The following is an 18152-nucleotide window of genomic DNA, read 5'->3' on the forward strand; positions in this document are numbered from 1 at the left end:
TTTTATAACTCTGACATTTTTCCTAACTACGATCCTGATGAAATTTTCCGCTGTGAATTTAATAAACATCGGTACTACCGCTGTATCTGCTCACGACTCCCGCCCAGGGTAGGGTCGGGGGTTGTGACAATATATTTTTTTAAAAACAAATGGCGTATAAAAAGTTACAGACATTTAAAAAATGAGGGAAAATAGAATGTGATTTGCATGTGCATGTTTCTAGGTATGTGACTTGAATGTGCATTTTGTTTTTTTATTTTTTTTCCTCTTATACAAAATTGTTCTTCGCACTTGATCACTCCTTAAATACTTGTCCCTCAATTCTGTCTTTTTAACATTCTCATTTGTTTTATGCTTTATAGAATATTTTAAAATATTACAATGTAATACAGGTATTCTTTCGCTCAACTTATATTACAAGATCACACAAATAAGTTTATATATAGTTAAATTATCAAATCCCATGATGTTAAATATTGAATATATCTTAAATAGTATTAAAATAAATGTATAGCAAATATACAGACTTGCAACCAAAAAAAAACCTTCAATAAAAAAATATCATATGATAAATTATTTTCATAATTTTTAGACGCATTTATCATCAATTTAAGATAATATAATATAGCTTTTCCTTTCTTGATAAATTGTTTTCATAATTTTTTAGAAGCATTTATCATCAATTTAAAATATTTAATATTCTTTTTAGTTTCTTATAAGAAAAGGCCAGTGAATGACACCCCACACCACCCCACAACTTGCTCATACATTGCTTCTTCTCCTTCTGCCTCTCTTGGTTGTATAAAACTCACTCAGATTTTGAGAGAAAAACGCAACAACAAAATTAACTTTCTCTTACTCTTTATCTTTCTCTCATCCTTTCTCCATTCTTGATTTTCTAAGTACCCTTTCGAGTTTTATATTTTTACAGAGAGTCCCACAAACCAAATTCTTGATTGGTGTGTCTTTTGCAAAAAAAAATATATAAAAAAATAGTATTATTATTGGTAAAAAACAAAAAAAAGAAGATGCTTGATTGGGCTGTTGTAATTCAGGATTTTGCTTAAGGTTGTTCAAAACAATGAAGAGAAACTTCAATTGCTCTGATTCTTTGACTCATTTTCTCTCTCACCCACTTGAAGGTATTCAACATTACTAGATTGTTCTGTTTTCTGAGTAATAATTGTTTAGCCAAGAGCATTTATTCACATATTCGTACATCATGCTTTAATAGATGTACTTTCTGCATAGTATGCCAATTTCTTAACCTTTGTTAAAGGCAATGCTAGAATGGTGTTTGATGTCTTTCCTGCTCAGATTTTGAGCATTTCCCATATTTTGTTTTCTAAAAAAATCATGAACTTTACAGCTTTTAATTTTATTTTGAGGGTTTTTTTTTTTTTTTTTTTGATGGCTAGATCACCCGGTTAGGCCTTTGTCCTTTGATCACCCTGGCCACAAATATGAATCTCGCGGTTGGCATATTATTGTCAGTTTGAACCTTAACTTAAACAAAGTTGTAATCTGTCGGATTTAATGCAGATTGGTGCCTTGTTTGACCTTAAGATAGTTAAAACTAGTATTTTTAGCTGAAAATTAACAGTTCATGCTTTTCTTGATGACTCAGGTGAGATCAAGTCAGAAGATGACCGCATGTACAACACAGAAATTCAGTCAATGATGGACGGTGGTGGTGGTGGTGGCTGCGGCGTCGGTGGAGATGGAGAAGACTACGGTGGTGAAGAAACCGGGCAATATGGTGATAAAAAGAGAAGATTAAGCAACCATCAAGTGAAATCGTTGGAGAAAATCTTTGAAGTCGATAACAAACTCGACCCGGATAGGAAAGTGAAAGTTGCCCAAGAGTTGGGGCTGCAGCCGCGGCAGGTGGCGATTTGGTTCCAGAACCGCCGCGCACGATGGAAGACGAAACAGTTGGAAAGAGATTACAATCTTCTCAAGTCTAATTATGATCTTCTTAAGCATAATTACCATAAGCTTGAGCAAGAGAAAGAATCTTTAGCTAAAGAAGTAAGTATATAAAATCTATATTTACAAATAATAAAGCTAATTTTTAAAGAAAAAGGAGTTAATTACTTTTTTCGTCCATGTGGTTTGTTAAAAATCACTGTTTCAGTCCAGTCCATTAGTTTAAAAATTGCGATTTCAGTCCCTGTTGTTTCACTTTCGTAACCATTTCAATCCACCTCGTAACCATTTCAGTCCCTGTACTTTACAGAATAATGGATTGAAATTGTTACAAAAGTGAAACCACAAGGACTGAAATGGTTACGAAAGTGAAACCACAGGGACTGAAATCGTAATTTTTAAACTATTTGATTGAAATAGTGATTTTTGACAAACCACGGGGACGAGAAAACAGTAATTAACTTAATAAAAAAATAATATTTTCATATATGATAATGATGAAATCAAGGTTATGATTGCAGTTGTCAGAGCTAAAATCAAAACTTCAGGAGGAATCAACAGAAAACAATGAGGAATTTGAGTACAGAGAAAATGGTATGTTCTTGGGATCTGATCCAACCAACACAAACCATGAAGTATACAAAAGCTTAAGTTATGAAAAGACTCAAAAATTGCTGGAATTAAAAGATGGACACTCAGACAGTGATTCAAGTGGGGTTCTAAACGATGAAAACATGAATATTAGCAACGGTAATGGAAACGGAAGTCCGTCGCTAAATATGACAAGCTTTGGTCTCTCTTCACTTTGTTCGTCGTCTGCTACGACAGAGCTTGTAGATCCAACGATGTCTCAACCGCAATCAGATCCCTACTTAGCTAGTAATGCCGAGGATGAATCTTGCAATATTTTTTTGGTTGATCAAGCGCCTAACCTTTGTTGGTACTTTCGGGATCATATAAACTAATGGCTTTTATAATTCTCAGTTGAAGTACCACGATGCTTATGAAATTGAATAATTATGTAATATTTTGAAAAATTTATGAAATATATTAAAAATAGTTGAAAATACATATGCTTACAAACCCCTACCCTTCCTAAGTTGTAAGCCATATCCAAATATGTTGTGTTTTAACATTTTTAACTATAAGGACAAAACAGGGTCTCTTATATGAGTTTGCATTTGATTGTTTAGAAATGAAGTAGCACACCTATATGTAATTCAAAAGGTTATGTGATTGAAAAATGTAGTTGGATGTTAATATCTAAATCGACTAAATTCGATAAGGAGCTGATCTAAAAGCTGAAAACGGGGCAGAAAGCACCCAAATTTTAAAGGAGTGTAATGTGAGGTACATTTTATTATACGAGACTTGTGACCAATGGATGAAAAGGTCCAGGCGAGCCGAATCACATGGCAAACAACTGTAGGTGGTTTAAACCAACTGCCAGGTGGTTTAAACCAACTGCCAGTTAAAACAATTTCATTGATTTAAGCTCCAATTTTGTCAATTAATGTTTTCTCCCAATTTCATCATTTTTTGTACTTTCCATTTATAGCCCAAAACGAGAGTTTTTTTATTGAATCAATTTACGTGTCTAATTAAGTATCTGATTTCAGTATTTTTTTTTTAATTTGTAATTTCGAAAATTTTACAAAATTGCTAAATTTGGAACATCTTTGAGAGAATTTCTTTGTTTATCTTTTCTTTCTTTTGCTATACGTCAGAATTTGATTAGTGCATTTTGTTGAAAATTATTATGATGCTCGAGAATACGGAACGGCGTTGAATCAAGAGTACAGTGGGTTTTGAAGAAGAAGACGAAAAGCAATTAAATTTCCACCTTAGAGTACTTGAAACAACTTCAATAAAACAATGTTAAAGCCACATGTACAAACCAACGAAACTGAAACATGATACAAGCGATAGGATATATAAATGTATCAAATATGTATAGGGGAAACATCCACTAAAAAGTGGATTTTGTCTAAGTAGTCTAAGAAGGATTGTGATGATAACATGTGGCACACCTAATAAGTAGGAATAAGGGCATTTTGGTCTTTATAAATAGGAGTGAAAATGATATGTGGCACCCCTTTTGTTTTTTAAAAATACAAAAAAAAAAAAATCTAATACAAAAAAATCTTGTACAAAAAAATCTTGTACAAAAAATATAGCACAAAAAATATAGTACAAAAAAATATAGCACAAAAAAATATAGCACGAAAAAATTCAGGAAAAAAATATAGTACAAAAAAATCCAGCACAAAAAATTGAGAAAAAAAAATTTAAGACAAAAAAATTAAGCACAAAAAATTTAGTACAAAAATCCAGCACAAAAAAATGTTATACAACATAGAAATACAACACATTTTAGTGGTTTTTTTAGTCTTCATATTTTATATAGCAATATATTACTCAAATTAAAGATAAAAAGACGCTCGATTTTACGGTGAAATTTTTATGAAAAATAATGTCGTATAAAAAAGTTATGAACGTTTAAAAATGGGGGTGGAATATTCAAGTGCCTTGCATGTGGAGAGAGAAAGTCCATAGATAGCATTTTCCCAAGATACCCTTGCACTCCTCCTTTCTACACTTTCATCTTAACCATTGATTTTAAAAATTAATGGTTAAGATTCCTTCTCATCCTACTTAGGCAACATAAATTTTTTATTTGATCTTACCCCAATATGTATATTATATTATAATACATACTAGGGGTGTTTAGGATTCGTTTCGAATTCGAAAAATTCGAAATTCGTTTAAATTCGATTCGATTATCAAGAATTCGTTTCGATTATAAGAATTCGAATTTGAATTCGATTCAATTCGAGTCAAGTAAATCGAATACGAATTTATAATTTTAAATTCGATTCGATTCGAAATTCGAATAAAAATTATACATTTTTATTTATTATTTTTATATATAATACATATATAACTTTTATTAAGCTATACTATAAATTATTTTCAAAATTTAAAATTACCCATTACCAAACCCAGTACATGACCCATAAGTAAAACCTAAATAACAAATTTATCAATAAATAACCATAAAAATATTAACTTGTAATGTGGAGTGATTATTCCCGACTTCTCGTTTTGAATTTTAGACTTGTGGTACTTTATTTGAAACATTTTAATGTGATATCGTGCTTTATGGCTGCTTTAAAATTTATGTTTCATTGTGATAGTTGGTTACATGTTTTAAAGAATCTGAATTAAATCGAATTTATTCGAATTCGATTCGAATTCGAAATTTTAATCGAATACGAATTGGGTTTTTTATTCGAATAAGAATTCGAATCGAATTCGATAGGTTTTAATCGAATTCGAATCGAATACGAATTCAAGGAAAAATAAAAATTATTCGAGCAATTCGATTCGAATAATTCGAAAATTCGATATTCGATTCGATGAACACCCCTAATACATACGATACATAAAAACGTAATCTTACATAATTTTAGCGGCCATAACGCCATAACTTTTTAATACGTTAATATTTTTTTTAATAAATTACACCATAAAAATAAGCAATTAATTTTCTTTATTTGTATATGGTATTGCTTTAGGTTTTTTCTATTTTATAAAATAAATTAACATATTAGGTAATCATTAGTGTCTTCCCCTCGCATCGTGTGGGTACCCCTCTACAGAACATAAGATATCGTGAGAACAGATAAATAATGAATAATTCACGTTTCAATATTAGATTTTATACAATATTTATTAGTTACTCATGTATATGCTATATTACCTATACATTTGTAGGTAAACGGATAAAAATTTGAAAACATACAAAGAAATTAGTGTGATGATTTTGGTTTCAATACGAGTCGGTTTTGATATTTTCGTTTTGTTGAAAACGCTATACTGAGTACAAATGTTGTGTTGCCAGTATACCAAATGAACAATATTCGTAGTGGTACTGGTATTAATTTTTATGGTTTTCGATCGATGTAAACATGTGTTGATATTCTTTTGGACATCTCATAATTTATAAAATTAAGCACAATACCATTGTAAATAAACTTTGTTATTTTGTAAAACATATTTGTTTCCCATTAGTTATGGTATCAAATGATACTCGGCTCCAAACCATACATTATATAACATTTTTTTATTTTTTTATTTGATAATAGAGTAATCTACTAGTTTATTTATTTTCTTGTTTTGTACTTCTCTATTTCTTGATTAATAAAACTGTATAAAAGTTTAAATAATAAGATAGATATTTGGCACACCTTGGTTCCTTAAATCGACACCATCAATACGGGTCGTATAGGACAAACAACAATTCCCAAGATCAGTGACACTTTTGTCACATGCAAACCCTACCACGGTAGGATAGGCCTAGACGACACGTATTATGTACGAGGTAGTCCTATCACTTAACAGTGATAGAAAGTGATGGATGTGATATTATGTCAGCCCTATACGCATCGTATAGGCCTATACGACCCGTATTGGACTCTGAAAATGAATTCAACTTTCTCCCTATCAATTTTTGGAATTGCAATGTCTGTTCTTTGTCTTCCGGGAGAACCTAATCTTATTGAAAAACAACATTTAGTGTCTTTCTTTGAGCAATTGACCAACCACATTGGGTCAAGCACGCGAATACCTCTCCACACCCAGTTCTCTTCATTTCGTAACGAGATCACCACTTCGCATGTTTTTGGGTCATAATACCACCCTTTGAACTCTCTGTAGAAGTCTTGCTCCATCTCTTTCAATGGCATATTGTTCATATAACGCGGTCTTTTAATGTGGAGTTTAATATCTTTTTCACCTGTTATCGGGTCAATCTTCACTATTTGCTTTGGGTAGTGTGGTTTCCAGATAGGAAAACCATCTTCAGCTTGTTGTCTAATATAATCCCAAAGTCTTGATTCGTCAAATCTTACTTCTAGACCCCATAGACATTGTTGAATATTATTTGTCTTCACCAATTCCTCAATGTCCCACCATGGTAAAGTTTTCAGGTCCTTCAGAAATTTGAAGAAATTTGAAGTATTGAACCCCAAATTCTCTCTTTATCGCGTAAACTTTAAGATCCTCAAGATAACCCCAAGATAATCTGTCACCAAGTGATTGATAAGGATGACAAGTAAAGAATTTGAGTAGTCGCTTGAATTTTCTTTCATTAACTTCTGGCTTAAACCACTTCTTGCGTTCTTCTCTTAGCTCATCTCTCGACGTCGTTCTAGGAATACCTTGATCATGAATTCTTTCCTCAACTCTCACACGAAGCTCAACTTCATTGTGTGTAGAGAATAACTCGACGAACGTCGGGAAATCGTCTAAACCTTTATCGGAATAATGAAAAGGCTCTTCATTGTGGGACTCAGAATCATCTTCCACGATGACGTTGTCGAAGTTATCTGCTTCATCAACAATCTTGAATACATAATCACTTTCTTTGTTAGGATTTGTCTTCTTAAGATCATCTTCCAAATCAAATTTGAAGTTTTCATCAGAAACACCCAATTTTCCCATCATCTCTTCATGAGTATAGTCGTGGACATACTCCCCTTCCTCCATATCGCGACAGAGATAAATCACCTTTGGAGTATTAGCTGGAACTGAATTTATTGGTACAGCCTCAGTGAAAATTCCAGCTGATTCTTCATTGTGAGAAGTACCATAACCTTTCTCCCCTGAGAGTTAACTCTCTCTCTCTCTCTCTTAATTCTGTGAATCATCCAGGTAATCTTGCACCTGATGATCACCAGATCTTTTCACAATATTACCACCATGTGACAACTGTCACTTTTCCGTACATTCCGTACACTAATTGAACAGTAATCTGTGCTTTAATAACTGTGCATGATCTAGTTTACAAGGCAAATGAATTTCTGATTACTATTATATACATACAATGGCGTTTCATGTTGCAAGACTTTTATCATTACTACATGCAACACGATATAGTTCTAATAATGCACATAACAGAATTCGCACCATTATCAGAAAAACTAAAAGCACTGACGGGAGTTCAGTACATAGACAGACAGTGTTTTGAGGCCCAGTATGAGCCAGAGACTACGTACTACACTAGTACAGTGTGTAGGGAAGTAAGGACCACAAAACTGCTTTTCTAGGTGATAGATAAAGTGCCGGAAAGTGCCTAAAACCCACATAAAGTGCAGAATTCTGCATAAATTAGCAAAATTCAGCATTTTAACAAGTTTATTACATGCAAAAATATGACTAAATGGTCCTGAATGCTTTCCTAAGTGTCGGGAATTAAAAGTGTCACAAAGGGGTACATAAAGAACACTAAACGGAATAGTTTGACACTTTAACGAACTGGTATCTAACCGAACAACCGGACATTACCCGAAACACCAAAATTATATTAGAAGCATTGTTTTAATGTTTCTGAGCTAGTTATGATCCCCGAACACCCTAACACACTATATAACACATGTTACACATAAACACTAAAGAGTATACTTAACTTCTAACTAAATTCTCTAACTTATCATTAAAACCAAACCAAGACCCCCCCCCCTCCCATGGTGGATGGTCACCATGTGGCCCCACCTTGGTATTGTGTAGTCTTTTCTTGATCTTGCTTGGATTCACCTAGATTTGTTAGAGATTGTGTCTTGTACTATTGAAACACTTTAACCATTGGATTAAGATGGATGGAGGATTATAAGAATACCCATGAGGATTATAACCATCATTTGCATCACATTGCACCAACACCCTTTCTTCTCTTCTTCTTCCCCTACCTTCGGCCGTAAACCACTCCCCATACACCCACCATCATCAATCATCTTCCATACAATCCATATACTCTCAAAGGTGTAAGAAGGACTACAAACAAGCTTGGTGGTCTTGGATCTTGAAGGACCTCTCCCAATTGCTTTTATCCTCCACATTTATCATCTACAACATCTCGTGATCATCCCTAACCTTTGTGCTAGTAGTAAGGCGCTCATAACCCTTTGTTACTTCATATTTTGATGGTTAAAAGATGATACACATTGTTAATCTTGATGAACACTAAAGAACTTGATCATGAATCTTTAACATAAGCTTATAAACATATGAATACTTGTTGTTTAGTGATGATTTGCTTCTTGATGATTGATGATTTATGTTAGTGATGTTAGACACCATAAGAAACCTACTAGATTGTGATTAAACACATGATCTAGTAAGTTAAGGTGATGATCTTGTGAAAGACCAAGATCACCATGCTTATTGATTTCATGAACTTGAAAGATGAAAATGATTTTTATGAATGATGTAGTATGTAATATGTTACTAGACATAAACATGGATGATTTCAAAAATAGTTTTCCAAAGAAACCAAGTTAAATCACAAGATTTACATGAACATAGTTTTTAAAGAAAATAACCATGTTTCTAGTGGTGAAACAAGTATAAGAATAGATTGTTTACAAGAAAAATTCAAGAGAATGATTTTTGGAAAAATCATCTAGTAAGTTGTAAACACCTAAATCTTTCAAAAGTGAAGTTTATAAAGAAGTAAATATATTTTAGAAGGTAACTAAGTCTACTAAACACACTACCAAGTTACTACAAGTTTTTATGAAAGTTCAAATTCATGATTACTATGTAAGTAGCATTGTTTTGCCTCTTGGTGAGTATAGATTGATTGATTGATTGTTTGTGATGATTTTGAAAAGAAAATGATATGCTTTGATAGCATGGACACCTCCATTTTCAAAGGAAACTATGGCAAAATTTTATAAAAATATAAACACTTAGAAAAATATTTTCTAAACAATATTTACAAGTGTGTTTTAACTATGGTTTTCAATATAAACTTTGCCATAGATTTTGTTACAAAAATACAGGTATTGGAAGTTGGTTTTATAAATAAAGATGGATAAATATATTTAGAATATATATTTACATTGAAGACACATTGTGTGTGATTATTTGTATACTTTGTGTATTAGTTATATTATTTTAGGATTTAAAGTGATATAACTTAACAAAATACCAAGAATTTACAACCCAAAATAATACCAAAAATCACAAGGAATAAATATATAAGTTACACACATAATACTGCGAAACCGAACGAAAGAACGTAACTTACAAAATATTCCGGAAACTACATTTATGAGCATGTTTTTGATAAATATTATTCTGGGAACGAAGGAAATGAAAATATGATTTTTGTAAATATTACCAAGCTATATCATATTTTCGACAAGGATAAAATATATTATTTTTGGAAGTAAAAATATATTTTCTTAGAAGATTTAGAAGATATATGGTTTTTTGGGAAAAAGATATATTTTATTGAAATACATTATTTTTTGGGACAAAACAAGTTTAAATATATTTTGTAAAGTAAGACTTGAAAATATATTATTTTGGAAACTACAAATACGAGAATACGAATACACATGTATGAGATACCCCCATCCTTGGGAAGAAAATACGAAAATTAATACTTGAGAAGTATTGTCACAAAAATATAGTTTAACAATTATTCCAAAATTTAAAGTTAAAATAATTATTATTTTAACAAGGAATTATAACTTGGAATAATATTGAAGACATAAAAGAAACGTAACTCAAAAACGTAAATACTAAGGCAAGGCACGACCCATTCGTCTAATAGACCCTAGTACATTGTAGGGAGTCGTGTTTGCTGAGGAGATTTGAGTTACGAGTTTTGAAGACGCAAAACAGTGAGTTCATGCTCCCCCTTTTCTCTTATCTGTTTTTGGTTTTATAACTCTCGGGGGTGGAATACATGTTACGAATGCTTTAACGGTATGAAATGCCTATGAAATGCACTATTAGATCATGTGAGCATAGACTTACTACTGAGATGCCATTAATTCTTAATTAGGGACGAATGTTAGATCTAACGGGTACGGCCGAGCCCCACTCATGGTCCTTATGTGATCACTTGAGTGCTTCGGTGTCCCGGTCGAGGGAAATCGACATAGTCAAGGGAAATTGACATAGTCAAGGTAAATTAACATAGTCGAAGGGAAATTCGACATAGTCGAGGGAAAATCGACAAGGGTATAAGCCTACTCATTTCGAGTGCTCCCTATGTCCTCACATGCCTTAATGTCCTTGTAAAACATCTATTTGGTATGTTCATACACGCTTTTCATACCTGTTTTCAAAGGAGTCTCTCAAAGGTTTACAAGATTACAAGTACTCACACAAAACGCATGAACTCGCTCAACTTTTGTTGATGTTTTCCAAAATTACATGTATTTCAGGTGACAGGTTGGATCTTGGGCGCGGGTGTTGTTTCTAGAAGTAGACTTCAAGTTTAGATGTCATCCACTTTTGTTGGTTTGTAACCTAGTTGAAGGTTGTGTTTTAAAACTTAAATAACCGGTGTCTGTAATACTCAAATTTTATGAGTGGATGAACATCGTTTTGACCATGTAGTTGTTTATTATGATTGAATGCAATGATATTAAACCAGTCACACATCATACGCTTTCGCAAAAGTCAGCGTGTGACACATCATGATTATCATCATCATCATCATTATCACCTTCCCTGTAATTGTTGATATCACGAAGATCACGATCTTCTTCTTCATCCTCATCATCACCTTCATCGTCTTTTTTGTTTTTGTTTCGACGACGTTCAATTTCAGCAAGCCTTTGATTTTCTTCTTCACTATACTGAACAACCACTGGCTCACCAACTAACTCAAACTGAGTAATGTCAGGAACATCATTAATTTTATCTTTGCCTTTAGATGTTGCTGTTGCTATTGCTTCTGCTTCAGCTGCTAATCTTTCACGTTCAATCCTCCAAGCCTCCGCTCTTCGGATTCCTATTTGATCAAATTCAACATCAACATTTAAACCCAACTTCTCTTAAAAAACAATATACAACTTTTCAATCTGCTTTGACTTGATCTGCATATCTGCTTCAAGATCGTTCACCACCTTCTTTATAATCTCATTCTTAGCATTCAGTTTGATGTTTGAAGTAGACAGCTGTTCATTTGTAGTGAACAAGCCTTAAACTACCTCGTTCATCGCAACATTGCTTACTTCAAGACTTGCAACTTTATCATTCAGAACTTGCACTTCATTCTTTAGGACGACATTTTCAGCTTCAATATTCTTTAACTTTTCATCTAAAGCAGAATTTTCTTTTTCAAGCTTTGAAACCCTTTCTTCCACTGCTTTAGTTCTATCGTCGTCAAAGAATGGCCTGTTAGGAATTTCACCTAAGCTCACTAGATCTGTACCTAATGGAATGTGACCAAAGGCTTCATTGATTCTACTGAATGATCAGAATGCCCTTGTGTAACAGCTTTATTTGTCGTTGATCCAGGTTCTTGAACATGTTGATGTTGCTATCGTGGTGTGTGTTGAACTTCTTCAGTCTCTATTGGTACCGATTGATGAATAGGAAATCTAGGAGGAGTTAGAATCGATATTTCGATAGGCTCAACTGTAGAAGTTTCCACCCTTTCTGGTGTTGTTTGTCTTGGCTCGCCAGCGATTGTTACATTGACAGTGTTCACTATACTCTTGCAAGCTTTCTTATGCTTTGGAGAATTGATCGGTTAAGACATTCTTTTCAACCTGCCTTTTCCTTTCTTTACCTTCTCAACCTCAGAACCTGATGGTTTGTATGTTGCATCCTCTTCATCACTGTTTTTGTGCTTCTTGGATATTTTTTCTTTCTTCTTTTACCACTTAGCCTTTGGATTATATGTTGATGGTGCAATCTTTGTCATAGGAATATCGTTTTCAGTAGATTCACTATCGCTTTCTACTATTCCTTCAACTCTTTTTCCACCAACATTCACATCACCTTAAACATTTTCACCCACGTTCTCTGTTCCTCCAAACGCTCTATCTTCTATCTCTTGTGTCGTGTTAACATCAGATGGACCAGCATCACCTGTTTCAACATTTTGATCAACTTGATGAACTTCATCATCACTTGGTTCATCTACAAGTTGTGTTTATACAGGCTCCTGCTTTGGTGTCATGCGCCTCCTCCTTTTCTTTTCCACATCTTTGAGAAACCACTTTGAACACTTATTTTCAAACAGTTCCATCTTCTCATTCTAATTCCCCGAATCACTATCTTCATGCCTCCGCCTGTTTTCCAATGGAGAAACATAATTCAGTCTTTCAATGGCGGCAAACTTTCGACTTGTTGGAGGTGTATTCTTTTTATTCTTTTAAACTTGTAGTCTTTGAAGAGTTCAATTTATCATGTGCTCAAGAACCAACTCATCTTTATCATTCTTTTCTATGTTCTGTATCTTGTCGTCTAGAAGCATTTTGACAAACCTTGGATATTGTAAGAACTTTTCATCCGTTGTGTTTGCCTTCATGTGCTCAAAGATTACTTGAGAAATGTTGTATGGACGATTCAGGATCAGAGACGTGATCATGCACATGATGTAATCAACTGAAACATCATAACCACCCTTCTTGTGCCCTAAACCGTGTATCACCGAATGAACCATGAACTTATAAGGTAACAAAAGATTTTGCATGTTGTATTGAGCACCATTGACGTGTCATGTATATCTCATTCGGAACCACAAGCCTTTGCATAAACGCTCAGAAACATTCACAAGATCACTATCATTATCTTTCAAATCCAGAACTCTTCCTATGTCAGCTACATTGATCACCACCTCCAATAGCTACGTCTTCTCCATTTTCTTTAATCCATGCAGCTGAATGTATTACTTTCTCAGACTCTGGATATCTTGCACTTGACCAAAAACGCTCTATATGAGACCTGTACGCCTTGTGTTTGTTAGTGAGAGCTTTCTTTATTCTGTTGCGTTCGATAAACTCCAAGATATCTTCAAATGGTTTCATCTTTGGAAGTGTCTTGTCTAGCGTGCATCAAATATTGTGCTTGGAGTCAAAGTTAGTTGCCTTTACCTGCAAAACACATTAAAAGCTTATAAGTTTATGCATTGTTTTCGAGAAATTTTCTAACTTTGAAAATCACTAACACTTCGGACGACTGTGACTTAGGATGAATGGACATATAGTTGCGAATGGCACTTTGGGACGAAGTGGATCAAAAGACTGCTTAATAACGAATGGCCGATTCGGACGAACCGGCACTATCGTCCCAAATTGACATTTTCACAAATGAACAGTTCAAAAAATTACAACTTAAAATTTTGTTGAATTCTATAAAATTTTTGTTCCAAAACATCAAGTGAGTGCCGATTTGAAGTTCTACATGTTCAATTTTAAATTTTGTCCATCAAATCATCCTAGATCTAAATTTATAGGAACAATTTTGCATGAATCGACATAAACACCTCAAAACACCTACAAATCAATCTCATACCTTTCCCATAGTGAATGTTGTGCTAATCAACACCACTACTTTTAAAAATTTCGGCAGCAATTCGACTTGGGAATGTTTAAGGATCAGAGAGAAAGTCATTGTTTCTCTAAGTAAATAAATACGAATGTGCAAATAATAGCAAACCAGCCCTTATATAGTAACACTATGCATTTCGTACGAATGGGCTCATGGGCCTTTGACCAATTCATATGACTGGGCCCAATGCACTCTCGTCCGAGAGTTCACTTTCATGCGAATGTGACTTTCATTTTTTTCAACATTTTTCAATTTTTCAAACTTTTTCAATTTTATCAGATTTAAATATCCACTCGAAAAACCAATTCCAAATTTATGACCCTGTTACTCAATTTGTCGACCAAGTCCAAGTTAATGACCTTGGTTGAACCGATTTATGAACCATCTGAAATTTTCAATCAAGTTTATTCAAAAATTTTCAAGTTTCAAATTAATGAACTTGTTAAACTTTTCAGCTTCTCTTCATTACAAGAATCACTCCCACCCATATAGCTCGGGTTTTGTTTTGCCTTCAGATTTCGAAGATCCGCTTTCCGTCATAGTTTGTCAAAAATAAAGTAGAAATAAAATCTTTTGAATTCTACAAACTTTATGCTAAAACACACCTAAAATCTTTTTGTGGTTTTATATGTAATGAAAGAACAACAACATATTTACAGACATATTTTTGGTTGAGTTGTGTTTGAGGATCATATCAGTTTTTGACAAATCACATGCACCGTTGATCTTCATAAACTTTAAGTTTTAAACAGTTCACTTAGATTGTCAGTATACTGATCCACTTAAATCTTCACACAAACTTCAATTGATTCAAGATACGAGATTAGTGTTTTACGAACGAACTTAATCGAGTGTCCCACCTCAGAATATACTCAGGTATCAAGACTCCCTGGATTCAGTCTTACAGGTGAATATACCTAAATGATATATGTCCCTGGATTAGTGCGAGGCCTTGAGAGCTCGGGTTAGAACTTTCGTTCAGACAAAGAGATGAAGGCTCGACTTAGGTATGTTCCACTTAGGAGTCTTTTAAACATCTACACTTGATATATATCTTTCGATATTCTCAATTTTTATGCAGTGTGGGGGTTTAAGCGCAAAAGTATTATACAAGGTCTAGGCCATTTCTGACGCAAAATCAGAAGACCAAGTATAATACCCCAGATATCAATAGTATAAAGACATAATATCTCAGAATCAGGCAACCTCTCAAACAAAATTTTGGAGTACTAAGTCAATATATCCGAGAGATGTTCCCCACGAACTAAAAAGTTATTGATTTAGGTTTATATCTGTAACACCCCAAAAAACGGTTTGGTAATCAAACCACGTTAATGTTAATGAAGGGTAAAGTACCGTTAGTGGTGAAAATTTTACCCGGTAAATATTAGTATTTAAATAAATAAACCTAATATTAAATAAAAAGAGAATAAAAGATTTTGACGAAATAAAGTTCGTAAGAGGCCCGAGTTAATGGGACTTAAAATAAAACGGGTTATAATTTCCTAAACCCATTAAAATAACTAGGAATAAAAATAACCTAGTTAGAAAGAAGTATTGTAGTAATATGTTAGAAGGTTAAAAACACCTAAAATAAGAACCTAAGAATAGTTGGGGGACCAAAGGTGTTAAGTTTGAAACTAATATTATTAAAACAAAATTAAAAACACCAAACACACACTTGTGTGTGTCTAGTTCGATAAAAAACACAGGGGGCGACCAAAAATCCTCCACCAAACCCTAGTTCATGCAAATTGTCCAAATTGAAGGCCTAATTTTGTTCCAAAACGAAATCCAAGCAAAGATTAATGATCACCTTCGCAAAAGGATCACAAGGTATGCCTAATTTTGTTATTTAGTTTCATCTTGAGTTCTAGATGAACATGAGAAATTGAAAATTAGAGCCTAAATGTTTGATGTTTGGATGAGAATAGGGATGAAATCATGTCTAGGAGTAAACCCTAGTCAATACTTTGTTAAATTAGTATTCAAAGTTATGAAATCATAATCATCCCTTATTGTGTTTAATGGGTTTTGTAGAAGCATGAAGAACCCTAGAATCATGATTGTCAAACTAGTGTTAATAGAACTCTATGAAGTTAGTCTTGATATTGAAGTGTTAATTAGACACTAAATTGGAAAAAGATGTTAAATTGGTGAAATAACTAGTCATGAAACTTGATTTTCAAATATTATAAAAATCATGCTCATTAGGTGTTTGATATAATGCCTAAGAGAAAATTAAAATGTTGAAATTTCGAGTGAACCGCATATTTGGATAATATGGCAAATTAGGCGAAATAAGAAGCGATAAGGGTCCTAAACATGATGTTGATTTAGACTTAATTGTGTATATCGTGTGGTCAAAGGTAGTTAACTTTTGGAAAGTTAAACTAACCAATGACAAAGTCGAATGGTAGTTTCGACATATAAAATACGTAAGGTGGTATAGTCGTGATTATTAGTGACTAATTTAACCACCTTGTGAATGATGACGATAGTTTGACACTTAACGAGCAAGGTGCAGGCTTGGAAAGAAGCGGGTCAAATGAATCAAGAAGGAAAACTAAAGCGTAGCTTGGATACGAGGTAAGTTAAGCTTACACCCCCTCTTTATATTACAATACACTTACTTGTAAGTACTGAGTTTGAATTATGATTAAATATTTGAGATACTATGGTTCGGCACAATACAATGTAAGTCGGAATAAAGAAAAATGGTAAGAAACCATAAACTATGGTTAAAAGGGTAAAAATGGAAGACTAGTCGGGTGAAGACTAACTAATAAGAAATATTGAACATCACGTTATGGGGTGAACTGTAAGGGGTAAAAGTGGCTAATTAATAATCCGTACATGAGTTAACGGATAGATAAAAGATTTGAAAAGACAACCCTTTTGGTGTAAGTCTTAACGGGTCAAATAATTCAAGGAATGTCTTTTAAGTAATAAGAACCCAAGGTGTAAATTGGAATAGGTTTAAGGGGGCGAGATGGTATTAAAATACCATCATACATTGATAAATGGTCATTTCGACTAAATGGGTCAAATGGTGTGTTAATATCATTTGGCAATAATATAACTTACGACCGCTTGTTGAGTTTTGTGATCACAGGAAATAACATGTGTTTGCAATGCTTTAACTAGAAAATTTAAAGCAAAAAGTATATATACGGGTCGATGCTATGACCCGAGCCAGGTACGCATATTTAGAATTTTAGTAGAAGTGATATTTTGGTCAAATACTAGCGAAAGTCCTTCGTCGTAAAATGAAGGACTAACATTGACCAAAAAGCCCTTGAGGGGTAAATAGAGCAAACAACCTTTAAGAGTTGTTTAGAATTAAGCGTTTTGTTAAATTGAGTCCTTGAGATATGTATAAAAATGGAGATAGGATGCAAACTAAAAAGAAGCGTGATTAAAGCTCGAAAATGTTAAATACCCTTAACGGGTCAAAATAAGTAGATATACAAAACGAGTTGATATTTGCATAAGAACCCGTAAGTTGAACCTTAAATATTAGTAAACTGACATAATGTGATCTGCATGACATTTCAAAGATAACCAACAAGTTTGTTTGATCAAAACGCAAACGGGTCAAAAAGTGTCTAAAATTCTGTGAAGTTAGATGTCGGGTCTTTACCCCTTGAGATGGAGAATTAAACTACGGTCGCGTAGGAAAAAGAATCACGCGAATCGGGTAAGTAGAACAAAAGTTATGCACGTTTAAAGTTTGATCTTTTTAGAAAAACTGGTGCTGGGCAAAAATGCAGGTGCAGAAACAGAACTGCTGGAAAACACGTTCCCCACGACACGCGCCAGGGTGCTAAGGTGCAGGCGCGACACGCGGGAGCGCTCGC

At 33.6% G+C, this 18152-nt stretch overlaps 1 protein-coding gene across 1 annotated transcript; it reads left to right on the forward strand.

The window, feature by feature from the left end:
- Positions 1–735: 735 nt before the first annotated feature.
- Positions 736–2998, forward strand: LOC110877858 (homeobox-leucine zipper protein ATHB-16). The gene is made up of 3 exons (XM_022126080.2): positions 736–1142; positions 1628–2031; positions 2451–2998. Exons 1-3 carry the CDS (start codon positions 1082–1084, stop codon positions 2892–2894), a joined length of 909 nt encoding a protein of 302 aa, XP_021981772.1. The 5' UTR covers positions 736–1081; the 3' UTR covers positions 2895–2998.
- Positions 2999–18152: the final 15154 nt, after the last annotated feature.

Source organism: Helianthus annuus, chromosome 9 (genome assembly GCF_002127325.2).
Source record: "Helianthus annuus cultivar XRQ/B chromosome 9, HanXRQr2.0-SUNRISE, whole genome shotgun sequence".
NCBI classification, from domain to species: domain Eukaryota; kingdom Viridiplantae; phylum Streptophyta; class Magnoliopsida; order Asterales; family Asteraceae; genus Helianthus; species Helianthus annuus.